Below are 17,057 nucleotides of genomic sequence, written 5' to 3'. Positions count from 1 at the left end.
AAATTAGTAATTTATAGGGATGATCCGATCAATCAGCCGGAGATCGTTATCAGCCGATAATCACATTTGATGTCTCAATCGGTACTCGCTGATCAGTCCGATCTCATGAACCGATTGCAAATGTTTGTGTTAGTTGAAGATGAGCAAAATAATTGAATGATCCTTAGGCCTTTTTAGAACTGAAAGTTCTGTGTTTTTGACAATATCGGAAGTTTACTAAAACCTGGCTGGAAATATTAGATAATAAAAAATAAAAAAAAGACCAAAAAATTATTTTTTTTAACATTAATATTTAACAATAGAACTTCTTGCAATTTACTTATAAATAAATAACAGTATTTTATAGACCTATTTTCTTTTAGTAAAGAAGTAATGTATTTATAGGTTTGCATTTTAACTTCTTATGCATCAAATATGCGCTCCAAACTTTTCTTGATTGAGACATGTTGTTTCCAAATCCGGTGTTATCAATTTTTCTTACCAATTTTTTTGACATGGTCACACCTAAATGGTTATAAGTGACGTGTTTAAGACAAAATTATATGCAGCATCATTAATTTATTCTGTTAGGTAAGGAGAGATCTTCACTTAAGTATTATAAAGCTGAAAGCATCAGAGTCTGTACTGTGTATCAGTCGATCACCAAGACAAGGAATTGGTACTCTATATTGGCGGCAAAAATTCTTATCGGAGTATCCCTAGTAATTTATTACAATGTTTAAATGCATGTTTTGACATTGTAATTAAGATTGATTAAATACCGGCATGTAATTAAATCTGTAATAAATTTCTGTTATTACATTTTTAATCACACTGATGACCATCACTTACACCTTAAACCTACCCATACCACCAAACCGGTCCCGAACCCTACCCATATCTCATCGCAAGAGCACCAGAAGTGTTCCACACTACATTATGAACAGATTAAGTACACTGAGTTTATCTATTAATTAAGCGAGAAGTTAAGAAGTTAAGAAGTTAAGCGCACTTGATATAAAGTAGGGTCAATTATTCAAAGTAAATAAAAGAAATATTACTATTGAATAGTTAATTATTTAATAATACCTGTAAGAAAAAAAAATAATAATACATTTATTCATTTTTGTTAACAAGAGTAAATCTGCTAAATTAACACAATTTAGAAACATTTTGCATGAACTGCTTCTCTTTTGATTTATAAATCATTCTCATTTCAAACTTGTGATATAGTTTGGTGCAAATACATCTCATCTTCTCTTTTAGGTGATCTTAAAAACAAATAGACCACAATACAAACTACACAGACATCTAAAAATGAATAAAAATGACAAAACTTAAGCATTGTTAATAGTATTACATTTTAGTTTATCTACTCGTGAAACTAATACGTTAATAGTTACTTCAAAACATTAGATATTATTTATCAATCGCTTTAAAAAATGTTAAACCTGTAGTCGACAGGTGGGAGGGTCATGGAGCCGTTGATGGTGTGTGATGCTGGTGGAGGAGGTGGAGCCTGATGTGGGCGACCGAGAGTCCCAGAACGATACGCCATTGACCCGCTGCGGTAATCCTGATCCAGGCTCATATGAGTATGAGCTGACAGAGCCGCCATACTGGGAGGAGGCCCAGAGTAGGTGTGGGCATGACCGACGTGATTGGCCATGGACAGATAACCGTGATCTGCATGATCTCCGTGAGACCTGTGCCAATTACCAATTAGAAAAAATGAAAACGAGTTCATGGTATATGTGCACTTTGAAGAATAGTTCACCCAAAAATGAACAACTGATGTTAATTTCGTAGATCTAAATACATATGTCCGTCAGTAAAACTTAAATAGAGTTTGTGGCAGACATGTTTTAATATTATGACATATTTCCAACTGAAATAAAACTCCACCCCCTACTCAATATTGCACTTTTGAGCTCTTCCTCTTACATTTTACTCACAACAAAAATAACGGTTGGAGGGGCATGGCTAAGGATTTTTCGTCAGAGAAGGAATGCAATTCCAGAGGCAAGCAAATGGTTAATTTTTTCAAAACAAATTTAGCAGATTAATTTGCACCGATTGATTTTTCACCTTAAGAATTTAAAACCCTGAATTTTGATTTCATACGGACTTTAAAGTGGTCTTAACATGCAAAACGAAAATTGTATTAATCTTTTGATATATATAATAGGTCTAATAAGTTTAAACTCTAAAAACATTATCCTTGTTATAAGCAAAACATTTATTTAATTAAACTGTAAAAACTACTTATTTGCCAATGAGGTGGCATGTGACATCACAGGGTTACCCTATAGCCCCTTTCACTCAGTGATACCGGTAAATATCTGGAAAATAACCGTAATGACTTTACCGGTAAATTCAAAAAAAGCACTGTTCACACAGGCAAGGGCGTTCTGGAATTTTTCTGAAAAAGACCATTTACACATCTATTCCAAAATACGGGTAAATTCTGACATCATTAACCAGAAATTACCTCTAAACGGCAGTGCTTGTATTTGTAAACAAAGAAGTGGTCGGGTTTTTGTTGATGGTTTAATTTTTATTTAAAGCCTTAGCATTCATGCAGCTGCTTTGTCCCAGAGACATCCAAAGGCATAAGCGCGAACTGCAGCTAAATGTTTACACACTTGTCTACATTACAAATTCTGTGAATGGATAGGTATCGTAAACAACTTAAATGAAAACATATGGAGGAACACTTTCGCATGTCGAGATCTACGTAACGTGTGTGTGCAGGAGCTCACTGGCTGCTTCACGTGCACACAGGTCAAGCAACTGAGGCAGAGCTTGAAGGAACATAGAAACATTATCTGACTAACATCTAACAGCTAAGTGTGTCTGGAAAAAATATTCAAAAGCTTTTATTTTCATAAACAGCGTGCATGTGAATGCATCTGAATGTTCTGATTGGCTGAAGTAGACGTCTGAAGTCAGCGCGTTATAATTGTGAACGCGCTCTTTCCGGCAATTTTCCTTCTGTGTTCACACAGAGCAGCATTCTGGCAGACTACCAGTAATGTTACAACGTCTCTTTCTGGAAAATTGCCAGAACAAAGTTACAAGTATTTTCAAACAGAGCCTGTTCACATATCATGCCTTTCCAGAAAATTGCCGATAATTGTATGTCTGCAAGGGGCTCATGACTGACACTTACGTTTACTGAGTTCAAGCGTTGTGTCTTGTTGTATCAAAAGCAAATTCAGGAACATGTGAATGTTTTGTTTTTAATGGTGTAAGAAATCATTTTAGAGGATTATATGCTTTTTTAGAGCATGTGACTGCAGGTTGTTTTCAGAATCAGAATGGTTGAACATAATAGTTTCCATGCATAAATATTTTTTGTGTGTAAAAGGTTTGTGAACCTTAAGGAACAAAAAAAAACACGCCATGACCCCTTTAAATAAGATTTTTTTATCTGAAACAATGGTCTAATAACTCTGCTTTCTAAAACCTTAATGTATAATAAATAGCGCTGTCAAAATTAGTGCGTTAACGCATGCGATTAATTTTAAATAATAAAAGCGTTAAAAAAATTAACGCAATTAACGCAGTTGCCGTTTTTTTTACTTCCTGTTGTGGTGGACGTGTGTTTAACATGCAAGGAATGTGGATAAGACCAAGGAAGCACTTTTTGAAGGCAAGTTTCAGTATAAAACAATTAGTCGCATCACCAGGCTCTCCAAAGTTTCATGCAATTTCGGGTGTTTCATTTTTAACGTTCGACTTCTGTTGTAAGTTGATACCGCATGGCGAACAGAAAGAAAATCCTCAGCATTTCGTGACTCGGTGTTCCTTTAAGGTAATAAAATCACTGCTTAATAAGAGTATTATCTTAATCATATTAAAATCGGAGTATTGGTGTCTTATGTGAATGTATTCAGAAAGTCTCTGGTGAAGTCGCAAGCTGTCAAAGACAGGGCATTACTCTGAGCCTCCAAGCTTAGCGTGTTTCCTCATTAAACGCAACGAAAGCGTATGCTTCGCGTTGTTGTGTCAGAATCCTTGTGAAATACAGTAATACTTTAGGACGCTTAGTTTAAGCAAATTTGATGAACGTGATCATGCGTGTTGAATCTGAGGGGAGTCGCTTCAGTATGGAAAGCCGTTGGGGCCAAAACGTCTGCAGCGCGTTGTGTGTGTGTCTGTGTGTGTGTGCCTGTGTCAGGCCCGTTGAGGGGTGTCAGGGGTGGAGTGAGCGACGTATCTGAAGAGGGGCGTGTGCGCGCGAGACATAGCTGAAGGACGGTGGGGGTGAGTTGCGCGCGACAAAGGGTACCTGAAGAGCTAGTAGGGATGCGGGGGAGAGGGGTGTGCAATGTATTTAACGACCGGTTTGCGAGAAATTATCATTCATTTGCGGCCATTTGGGAGTCTCTGTGCAGTTGTGGGATACTCCTAGTCTTAGCAACTGGATGAATGTAAAGGAGGATTAAGCAAAATTGCTTCTACTCTATAATTAATGTTCTCAACTCACAGCAATAAAACTTTACAATGAGTGCAACAGTTTGTATTCTATAGTTTATTAATATAATTTTTCATTTTCCATATCTGCAATTCCTGTATTTTGGCATTTTTTTTGCAGTCCACTTAGAATCCAACATGGAAATCAATGTTTTCTTTATTGGCATTGATTGTTTTGAAATTTAAATGTCATTAGCATGTCTGTATTTTGATTTCTGTAATAAATATGGCTTTCAAGCCAGGATCTTGATGGTTTATTGTGGGTATGTTGTTTACATGAAGAAATCTGTGTTACAAGTTAAACAAAAATTCTATTAAACAATTATATTTTGAATTTTAGTTCTTATAAACAATTATATTTTGAATTTAAATAGTTTTTGTCTTGCGTTTACATTAATTTTACATTTAAATAGCCAAAATTAAAAAAATTTGTATTTTAAATTCGATTAATCGCGATTAATTTTTTTAAAAAGGTGCGATTCATTAGTTAATTTTTTTTATCGATTGACAGCACTAATAATAAATAATGTTGTTTTGCCTATATATGTTTTTACCCTCAAAGTGCTGGTAGTCACTGATGAGCATTACATTAATCACCACGGACCACAGTTTCAGCTAAAAATCATCTTTAATATACACCTTGAATGACCTGAGGGTAAGCAAATTAACAGTAAAGTTTCAGTTTTGGGTGAACTGTCACTTTAAGCGTATACAGCCAGTGTTACCTGTGCTCTGGGGACATGGTGCCCTCTGTGGATCCTCCTCTGTGTACAGTGTGTGAATGTCGAAGGTCAGGTCTCAGTTCCTTATCGAAGGCCATCATGTTCCACTCCTGCCTGCGGTTTCGTGCCTTTCGCACCTTCTTCACCTCTCTCTGCAGTGTGCCATCTACACATCGCCTCTGCTCCTGAAGCAAAGTGTGAAAGTACAAAGAGAAACTGAATTATCCAACATAAATAAATAGAACTGTAGAAAAAAATTACGCATATGAACATTAGCGCTGTCAAGTGATTACAATGATTATTAATATAATGTAATTACATAATGTAATATAATCATAATTTAAGTAGATTTTTTTTTATCTTTTTATGTATTTACTAAGATAAATAAACATTTTCTGCAACATTTCTTTTTTTTTTGTAATTTCAGTTCAAATTTTGTGTCTGTGCTTACGCTCTGATCAAGTCTGTTACATCAGCTAAAAAGGTATATCAATTTGTAAAGCTGTAAAAGTGTAAAAGTGACTTTCTCCAAGCGATGTCACTTCCTCTGGTGGGAAATTGTGGAAGGCATTGAGCACAACATCATTTATCTCATTAGTTTGCACAAAATGTTTAAGATACTCCAATGGACAATTAATTGTCAACTCGGTTACAGAGATTTTCAGTTCATTTCTCCTAAAACCAAGGATATGATGACCATAAAAGTCTATTTTAAAGATGCCATGTGGTGTCTAGTTTGAGGTTAGCATGTTGTGCTAAACTAAAAAATGGTGGAAAGAGTCATCACTGTTACTTTCAACTGTCAGTGGTTTAAAAAGTTTAACAAGAAGTTTAATAATTAGTAACAGAATCAAATGTTTCTTATGACACTTAAGAATTCTGCATTATGTTAAATTAACAATGGATTCAGTTTATTGTAAATTATATATTTTATTGTAGTGATTTTGAAGTATTATTATATTGTATTTACATAATGTAATAATCATAATTTATGTACAATTTTTAGATATTTTTGTGTGTGTTTACCAAGTTAAATAATCATTTGCACAAAACATCGATTTTCTGCAATATTTGTAATTTCAGTACACATTTTATCTGCTTACATTCTGGTCAGCTCTGTTCCATCAGTTGAAAATGTATATCAGTTTGATTTCATCAATTTGATTTAATAAAAAAGGTGAATTTCTTCAAGCGATGTCACTTCCTCTGGTGCTAAATTCTGGAAAGCGTTAGGGCATATCTCTCATTATTTTGTACAAAATGTTTAGGATACTCTAATAGACAATTAATTGTCAACTCGGTTCAAGAAGATTTTTCAGTAGATTTCTCATCCACTTTTTAAAACCAAAAATATGAAGACAAAACATAAAAGTCTGTTTTAAAGATGCCATGTGGTGTCTGGTTTGAGGTTAGCATGTTGTGCTAAACTACAAAATTATGGAAAGAGTCAACACTGTTACTCTCAACTCTGTCTGTGGTTTAACAAGTTTAACAAATAGTAACAGAATCAAAAGTTCCTTATCATACTTAGTACTTTTGCATTATGGTAAATGAATATTGGATTCAGTTTACTGTAAACTACACATTTATTGGATGGAATTTTGGGTAAATGAATGGAAAATGCTTGAAATGTACCCTCAATTCTGAATCGAGTCATATGCAACGGATCTTAATTTTATACTTGCCTTTTTCTAATACAGTTGTATATTTAACAATATAGTTATTTTTTATTAAATACATAACTATATCAGAAAATGTAAAATATCAGATCAGGACTCAATAATAAATGCAAATAATAGCATGGTGGGACACACAAAAAAACTTGATCGGCACATTCCTATTATTGACCCCAAACTTCTGAATATATTATAAGTAAGAAAAAATGAAAGCAACTGAGAAAAACAGAAGAGGATAAGAAGGGGTGTTGAACCTTCTGCCGTCTCTTCTCTTTCCTCTTATCTTCGGTGTCCTGCAGCATCTTCTCCTTCCATAAGTCAAAGAAGTAGGATGGGTCGGTGTAAAACTTCAGCCCTTCTTTATCATCATCTCTATACATCAAAAATGTTTGTTTTAGTTTCAGTTTCCTTTATTTTTGTCATTCAAAATATCACAATAAATTGTAATGCAGAATGAAATTACGTTGCATCAGACCCAACAAGAACATAAAAAACATCAAACAAGCTTTTATAAATTCATAAAAAGCTTAAAAATGTTAGAAATAAAAAAATATATAGTTATATAAAATATAACCCAATTTTTAAAAAAAAAATCACAGAAGGGAATAAATAAATACTTAAATAACTATTGAACAGTTTGTTATAATAGTTATAATATTAACAATTTGCGCTACTTTAACTATTTATTAATTTATTATTTATACTAGCTATCATTAGTTTTTAAGCCACTGTATTATTCAAAAGTCCTCTAATGACAGGGCAAAAACCCACAAAAAGCCATTTATTTCTTTTTTTCCTATCTTGCCACCTCGCGTTGGATTTTCTAATCACTTTCTCTTAATTATCACATCAACAAAACAAGGAGTGTGGTAAATTTGGTTCTAAATACATTTACGTAACCACTCTTGATCAGAATGGATTCATTTTACGCATCTCTTCAGAGGAGAAAGGGATTTTAAAAGCATCTTGATGCATCTTTTCTGACTGGATGCTCTTCCAGAAGTGCTATTAATTGGCCATTAATCATTTATGCGAAATGGCCAACAACTTTGTGAACCGCATTCAGCCGAACAGACAGAAAGAGATGAGTCAGAGCGCAGCATCTCTACTGCATTAGATCTGTTCAAGTATTCATGAGTGGCCCATATTCTCCAGCTTGAGAGCCGGTGTTCACATGAACTACATCTGCCAGCTTCAAGTATTCATGACTGCTCTATATTCCTCCAGCAGACTGCAAAAGAAAACACCTCTGCACGTGCATCTGTCTTCATCATATATATATATCTACAAGTCATATACAGTTGTAATCAGAATTATTAGCCCCCCTGAATTATTACTGTTTATTTTTCCCCACTTTCTGTTTAACGGATATAAGTTTTTTTCAACACATTTCTAAACATAATAGATTTAATAACTCATTTCTAATAACTGAATTCTTTTATCTTTGCCATGATGACAGTAAATAATATTTCACTAGATATTTTTCAAGACCCTTCCACACAGCTCAAAGTAAAATTTTAAGCAGGGGTGGCCAACCCTGTTCCTGGAGAGCCACCTACCAGCAGATTTCAGTTGCAACCCATATCAAACACACTTGCCTGTAATTATCACGTGGTGTTCAGGTCCTAATTAATTGGTTCAGGTGCGTTTGATATGGGTAGAACAGGATTGGCCACCCCTGATTTAAAGGCTTAACTAGGTTAATTAGGTTAACTAGGCAGGTCAGGGTAAGTTCTTGTATAACGATGGTTTGAACTGTAGACTATCAAAAAAAATTTATTTAAAGTAGCTAATAATTTTGACCTTAAAATGTTTTTTTAGCAGACTTTCTCCAACTCATTTGGGAAATAATAAAAAATAAAAAAATAAAAAAATAAAAGGAGGGGCTAATAATTCTGACTTCAACTGTATGTGTTTTCTTTCGGCTAAATTCAGTTTTATTTTGTTTTTGGTGTAGGTGATAAAAATGTAATGTACAATAATGTGCTTATGTATTAAATTAATTTTGTTTCAGAGCTATGCTTTCATTCATCATTCATTCATCCGGGGTCGCCACAGCGGAATGAACCGCCAACTTATCAAGCAAGTTTTTTACGCAGCGGATGCCCTTCCAGCTGCAACCCATCTCTGGGAAAGCTATGCTTTCTGATAATGAAAATAATATTGAATCAAATAATCTATAATGATAAAATGATAAATTAAAAATAATGAGATTAATAAATTCTATCCATGTTAGTCAAATTAGGCATTAATATTGTTATTTGAAAGTAATATTGTAGTAATAATTATTACAGTAATTACAGTAATACTGTAATTTTTATTAACAAAGATGAAAATTATCAAGAAAATATTATTATAATTAAATTGCATTTTAATTGCCATGTAAATTAAAAAAGTTGCCATGTTTGCCCAACTCTATTTGGATATTGGTCAGAAATATTTGAGACAATGTCTCAAGTAGTTGGACAAGCAATTAAACCTGTATCTACAACAGCACTGTTTGGTACACTTCCTTTGTCAGTTCACTGTTCACGATACAAAGCAGATTTTGTGGCTTTTGTGTCCCTCCTGGCCAGACGCCGTATTTTACTACATTGGAAGTCAGCTGCTCCACCTACTCACTCCATGTGGATTAATGACATTTTTCTCTTCATAAAACTGGAACAAATCAGACACTGTTTAAAGGGTTCTTCTAAAAACTTTTATAAAATGTGGGGCTCTCTCCTTGAATATATGGAAATGTATACTCCCTGCATACTGGATGATAGTTAATTTTGACATTTTTCTCTGCTGTGTGACATCTCATGTGATATCAAGACCAGGCTTTTAGTTTGGTGTATAAACAATTGTTATGGTTGGTTGGCATTTTATTATTTTTATTTTATTATTATTATTTTATTTCTTCTGTTGTTGTTGTTTAATTTTTAATCATTTTTTATATAAATATATCTGGGGTTATTAATTGTCATAATCATTTAGATCCTTGTTTACTTCTCTCTCTCTATGTAAAAATGTACAATAATATTCCAAAATGTGTGATATTTGTACATTTTTGAAAATTTCTATAAATAAAGTTGGAAAAAAAAAAATTGCCATGTAAACAGGTGATATAATGATAGTTTGGGCTTGTATTATAATTAATAAACTTATTTCGATATTAGAAAAGACTACATATAATAATTTTATAATAAATGAAAAAAAATGTTATATATATTACATTTATAACTTTCTGAATACTATAACATTAATACTCAAAAATAGCCATTTAAAAAATAATAATTAAGTCAATGAACTAAAAAGGAATTCTAAAATGTTGAAAATATTATTATTATTATTATTATTAAGTAATATAATAATCGTAATATTATAATAATAATAATAATATTAGTTCTATAAATTCTAAAAAATTCATTAAAAATAATAAACATGAATAAAATGTTTTTAAGTTAAAATTTATTTAAAGAAAAATGTAAATATTAAAGACTTTTAAATTAATCAACGAAAGTTAAAGGGTGATTTGAATATAAATGTAGGCATAAATAATTAATGCAGATAAAAGAAAGATGAAAATGCTATTCATATGCTACATATTCTAAAATCATAATTATTATTAAAAAAAATTATGTTTAACAGAGCAAAGAAAATTTTCACAGCATGTCTGATAATATTTTTTCTTCTGGAGAAAGTCTTATTTGTTTTATTTCGGCTAGAACAAAAGCAGTTTTTATTTTTTTTCAAAACATTTTAAGGTCAAAATTATTAGCCCCTTTAAGCTATATAATTTTCGATAGTCTACAGAACAAACCATCTTTACACAATAAATTCCCTAATTACCCTAACCTGCCAAGTTAACCTAATTAACCTAGTTAAGCCTTTAAATGTTACTTTAGGCTGTATAAAAGTGTCTTGAAAAATATCTAGTCATGTATTACTTACTGTAATCATGGCAAATATAAAAGAAATCAGTAATTAAAACTAGTATGTTTAGAAATGTGTTGAAGAAATCTTCTCTCTGTTAAACAGAAATTGGGGAAAAAATTAAACAGGGGGCTAATAATTTTGATTTCAACTTTAGATAAAATTATTTTTAAACAAAATAAAATTCCATGTCAATTTTAAGTAAGTGAAATCGATTGTAAATTAAAATGAAAACTATTGATAAATTGGAAATTGATTGAAAAATATTTAACATTGTTCATTACGTCAAATATTTCCCAAAAATCAAAAATCCCAAACGCACACACACAGGCACATACCTGTAGGGTGTGAGAATATTGAGCGGTGGTGGTTTATCACTCAGATTGTACATCTCGGTCACAGGAATGGGAACACTGCTCTTGGACACCACCTGCTGGTCCTGTATAGTAGAGCTCTTAAACGCCTTCCTCATGTTTATGTCCTGCAGAGAGACTGTGAGAAGGAGAGAGATCCATTACCCGCGGCCTCCAGAGAGGGTAAAGTAAACTCCAGTATTGATCTTTTAATTGAAAAAAATAAAAATAACTTCTAGAGACGCACAGATCCGAGTCATCCCACAAGTCAGAATCAGATGTTTTTTATTTTGCTTTTAATTAAGACTATCTCTATTTAGAACATGGATAGAAATGCAATTGAATCATTTTATCAAACAAAGTGTGTAAATGAGGATAAACACAGATGTACTAACAGGCAAAATACTGTATTCTCTTCCATAACTATGCAATAAATGTAACAAATATCAAAAGGATAATATACACAAAAATTAAAGTTATGTCATAATTGACTCAACCTTGACTTGAGTTTGAGTTTTTTGTTCTTTTGAAGAGTAAATAACCACAGATTTTTCATTTTGGGTGAACTATCACATTAACCTTTGTTCAATTTATACTTCCACAATTCTGTGATGTTTTTTATCATTAAATAAAAAGATTATACTGAGAAAACTTCTGGGTTTGATCAGCGTTCATTATAGCTCATGTTTAGGTCATTGCTATGGCTTTAATTTCTGAATTAAAATATTAGCGATGATAATTTTTGTATCTATTTTAGTCCTTCTCTAGTTATTTATCAGTTGAGCTGGGGAGGAGGGGCTATAGAGAAAGAGAATCTATGCCACGGCCAGTTTCGTTCTGCCATGTTATAGAATACGCTTCAGAATGCACAATGTATGACCGCGTCATAGTATTACCATATGAAAATCTTACAAACTCACAGAATAAAATGGACTAACATGTAGACACCTTCATAAATGCTCTATTTGTGTGTCTAGAAAAAAATATGCATTTCATGATAATCTGTCTCCAGCTATAAAGAGAAACTTGAGAAGCCGAGCACTGATGCAGATTATCAAATAAATGAACCAGCTTATCTGTAAGTGACAGTAACAATGCGCTGCTGCAAGAAAACATTTCAATATATGATTTTCTTCTTTATTTGTAGTGTGAGAACTTACAGTTTATTGCAAGTCAGAGCAAATAATAGGATACAATAAACCTATAGAGATCAATGCGATCCAAGTACTCATGTCCCAAATTCCCAGAATGCATTGCACTGTAAAAACACGTTCCCATTCTCTATAAAGCAAAACCTCTCTCTCTGTCACATTGTTGTTAGGCTCCGCGTCTCAAAGTATGGTTACTTTGTGAAAATAGTGTTTAAATAGTCTTGCTGCTTGTTATTTTCATATTATTTTTGATTAATGAAATAATTTTGATACTTTCGTATATTCTTCTAACAACAAATACACATCACAGTGGTGTTATTATGCTTTAGAAACAAGACATGTGACTTGTGAAGTTTTGAATTGGAAAAGTTCAATGGTAGATATGTTGAATGAAGCCCTGCTTTCTAGTAGAGGACCCAATCATCGATCGCCATAAACTGACGATTCTCCTGGCTGGGTCTCGGACCAGAAGTGTGTTTTCAAGACAGTTTATGCAGATGTCATGAACCCTCTGGAGTCAGCAGATGTACTGGAATCTCAGCAAATACTTGCTTCACTGACATGAGAAATATATCCACATAAAGCTTGAAATCTCTACTTTAAAACGAACCAACTACACCTGAAATCAAATGTTCTTTGGTTTTGTAGTCTGTATGAAATGAACGTGAGGTACAGTCCGTCCCGTCAAATGTTCATCATGTGACAGCAATTAAAGTAAACAAAACCATCGCTGTCATTTTGTGAGGTGATTTTGCCATCAAGAACATGTTGGGAATTACTTAGACCAGCAAGACCAGACGAGGCGTGTAAACAGAAAACGTAAAATGAGTTTAGTGTCATGATTTCATTCCCATCGAGTGAACATGCGCATTAGCTAGGGTAACCTAAAAAATATGCTAATTTTGTGTGATTCAAATGTTTAGAAATTAAACTTAAGAGACAGTGTTGTTTAATCTCTTTGATGATTCCAACTATGAAATTTAAGTGCAAGCTTGGCAAACAGTTTTGGAAAATTTGATGTTTCACCATTGAAACAGAATGACCGAGAGATGTTTCAAAGATGGTCGCCGGGTGACATGACCTGCCTTAAAGGGAGTTTGAGCAGGTGTTGTTATTTTCTTTGTTATAATGAATTTAATGAATGTGATAAATGTAGTGATATTCAAGCTCATGGTCAGACTCATGCTTTTTATGTGAGCATCTGAATTCACTCATTCAATTTTATTCCCTCTTTTCCTGATATCATCCACTCACTCGACTGTTCTGCATTATGTAGCGATGATTAGTGAATGAGTGAATGGGCGAGCGACGCAGCTCTTGTTTCACAGAAGCACAAACACTCACCCTCCTCGACGGTGGAGTCCAGCTGGGTGACCTTGACAGCGAGACGGTCAATGCGGTCCTGCAGAGAGTTCGCCCGCAAATAGAACATGTTTGCCTCGTTGAAGAGCTCGCCGAATATGTCTTCAGCATGTTTACCTTGGGGAGAAGAGGAGAGTTAACTGAAGATTCATTCATGAGGGAAACAGATCAGGTTAAAAACGAGGGAACAAATGGCATAATATAATGTGAATGTGACACTGTTGTTGTCTTGGTAAAAAGGTACACTTTAAAATGTAAACAAAACACAATTAACACCAATAATGTAATAATAAAGTGATATTTAAATGTAAATTTATGTATATGTGTATATATATATATATATATATATATGCATATATATATATATATATATATATATATATATATATATATATATATATATATATATATATATATATATATATATATATATATAAAATAAAGAAATAATCAGCTAAATAAAAATTATTATTATAACTATTAAATTGTAATTATTTAATTCTGTGAAATATCCAGTTACTACAACTGTTGCTGATAATGCTAAGAGTAAAAATCTAACATTATAATTTGTACAACCCATATTTATTTTTAGTGTGATTTTCAATTAATTATTCAGTTATTCGCTCATAAAACTTCATGTTTCGTTGCAAGTTGTGTCATTTTTGAAGAATTATTTTTGATGGCTGGATGTTCCCACCTATTGGTTATATAATGTAATTGCTGCCTACAACTTTCATTTTTGAGCATATGAGGGTGATTTTAATCTTTACCATAAACGGTCAGTGGTTTTCTCTAAGATATAAACCGTTTTCCCAGTACTTCTGTGTTATTTGACTGTGTGTAACTTCATAACTAACTCAAAAGACGATAAAAAAAAATTAGTCAACATATGCAAATCAACATCATTAATAATTTATGCTGCGTGGGGGTTGAGATCCTGATCTTTTAATGATTAATCATGCAGCTGAATTACAGTGAATGCATTAATGCAGACTAAGCAAGTAGTGACAGAAAATACCTTTAATAACCTAAGAAACCCACCACGTCCCGGATACCCTACCACAAAATCTTTTGTCATCATTATATTATACAAGAAAGCCTACATGCTTTTATACCTTTGATTTGAATGACATGAGAGGTGATCTCTCTGTGATCGTTACAAATTTAGGAATAATCTAACAGTAAAAAAAAATTAATCTGCAGACCACATGTGTTCTGAACCGTGGGTTGTGATCCTTACAAATCACGGATCAACCATAATCCGTTACACCCGTATTGAATTCATTCTCTACATTTTTTTTCAATCACTAATTTTTTACACTCTATTTTAAAAATTAAGTTTCTCTTTTTTATTTAATATTTTAAATAAATAATTTTCTTTTATTCTTTATTTAAATCTTTTTTTTTTAGTATGAGGATCTTCATCATGGCTATAACAGTTAGTAAATCCATAACTGTAAACCTATTTTAATAACATGTAAAGTTAAAATAACTGTAAAATAAACAAGTACAATGATCAATAGAATCCAATTCAATTAAATAAATTAATTAAAACTAATAAAGAAAAAAATCATTAAAAAAAATCAAAGCACAACAAATGAATAAAACTATTAATAAAAAATAAATTAATGTAAATTAATAAAACAACAACATCTTAATAATACTATATAAATGCTGCTTTTCATGTGAATAACTTAAAACATATGAAACATTACATAAGAAATGTGAATTTAACTGAGGCTATTAAAAACTACCATCAAACAAAAGCACACAGGAAAAAAAAAACGTCAGAAAGGAAAAGTATCTGTTCCTTACAAATTCTTGCCCTATGACCCAATGCGCACACACACATACACACACTTCAACTTGCTTCCAGTACTACACCCTCCAACACATGAAAAGCATGTTTCCAGACATGCACATGCTATTTTAGTCACACGCACACATCGTCTACAGCTCTGCCTTCAAGTCCAGTGGGCTGTCATTTATATTTAATCCACACAGCTGCTACCGAAAGGCCTCTCCTTCTACAGGCATCCACTAAACAGCACACAGTAAAGACACTGGAGGGCATTCCAGGGCTCAGATGGACACTTATAGAACAGGTGGATGCAAAAAAAAAACATAGGAAGGATGCATGGATGGACAAATCGGTCGCTGGCTACACAGAGACGTGGACATGTTTTCAAGATAATGGTCTTATGTAATGTCCCGTGAGTCAAGAGGAATTATTATTAAAAAGCTTCCCTCTGGCGTTGTGAGCTGAGGAAACCACTGGACCACTAAATTATAGACCACACAAAATGGAAATACAAATGTCTAGAGTGAATAAGAAATGGACATTTTGGTGTAAAGTAATGCAGGAACTGTGGAAACAAAATGATTCATGTGTTTTATGTATTTTTAACAGAGATGAATCACAAGTGAGCAAGAACAAATCATTAATTATTATTAATTATATTTATTATATGTAGCATAATGTGTATTTTTTTTCTTTATTTATAGAAGTTTTTTATTAAAACAAAACACCCAATAGTGTACATCATGTATATATAACACTAGAAAACAATACAGCAATTTTACAGCACCATCAAAAAAAAAATCTCAGCCAGACTAATTGAATAAGAAACAAAACAGAATGACAAGTAAAAATGAAGGAGAGTAAACATTCCAGAAAAAACTGTGTATTTTAATTAATTAGGAATTAAGTTTAATTAAAAATGAGGAAATTAACTACATTAAAATCTAGTGCTATTTTGTTTTTAAAACATTCTGTTTACTCATATTTGAATTTCTTTTTCTGTTGAAAAAAAAAGATATTTTGAAGAATTTAGGAAATTGATACTGCCATCTACATCAATGGTTTTTCCTTTTACTACTGTTAATGGATAATGGTTTGCAACATTCTTCAAAGTATCTTAAGTGTTTAAAAAAAGATACTCCTAAAGGTTTGAGTGAGTAAACATTTATTTTCAAGTATTATAATAAACTAAAATAACATCCATTAAAGCTGAAATATTTTTGATACTGAAGAACATGTAAGTGCAAAACTGGTTGCTAAGATGTTTTAGGATCAGTGGTGGGAAGAGTACTGAAAAACGCTGATGCATTTACATGTCATTTGTGGATGTGTGTAAACTTTACATTCTGCAGTGCATTTAGTTATTGCCCAGCAGGCACACGCCATAAGAAGTTAGATTGCCCAGCAGGTACACGTTACATTTAGGTTGTGTCAGGTGACCAAAATTCAATGTCTAGCCAGCGTCTAAGGACGTTGTTGTCAAATGACGTTGATATTTGCTTAATTTTAGGTTGTGTTAGAAAGTGACTAAAATCCAACGTTGAGCCAACATCTTAAACCAACGTCATATTGACATCAAACACTGACATTTATTCATTAGGTATGGCAACCAATAT

At 32.7% G+C, this 17,057-nt stretch overlaps 1 protein-coding gene across 1 annotated transcript in view; it reads right to left on the bottom strand.

Annotated features, from left to right (window-relative positions):
• wasf3b (WASP family member 3b) overlaps positions 1-17,057 on the bottom strand; it is a 38,352-nt gene that overhangs the window by 4,507 nt on the left and 16,788 nt on the right. Inside the window, exons 3-7 of the mRNA NM_001080590.1 lie at positions 13,623-13,757; positions 11,113-11,266; positions 7,111-7,228; positions 5,184-5,365; positions 1,431-1,685 (exon numbers count right to left, since the gene is read on the bottom strand). Of these exons, the coding sequence (NP_001074059.1) occupies positions 1,431-1,685; positions 5,184-5,365; positions 7,111-7,228; positions 11,113-11,266; positions 13,623-13,757 (844 nt within the window). The remainder of the gene's footprint in view (positions 1-1,430; positions 1,686-5,183; positions 5,366-7,110; positions 7,229-11,112; positions 11,267-13,622; positions 13,758-17,057) is intronic.

Source organism: Danio rerio, chromosome 24 (genome assembly GCF_052040795.2).
Source record: "Danio rerio strain M-AB ecotype USA chromosome 24, GRCz13ab, whole genome shotgun sequence".
NCBI classification, from domain to species: Eukaryota; Metazoa; Chordata; class Actinopteri; order Cypriniformes; family Danionidae; genus Danio; species Danio rerio.
The sequence above is the reverse complement of the archived record's forward strand: the minus strand, read 5'-3'. Positions and strand labels throughout refer to the sequence as shown.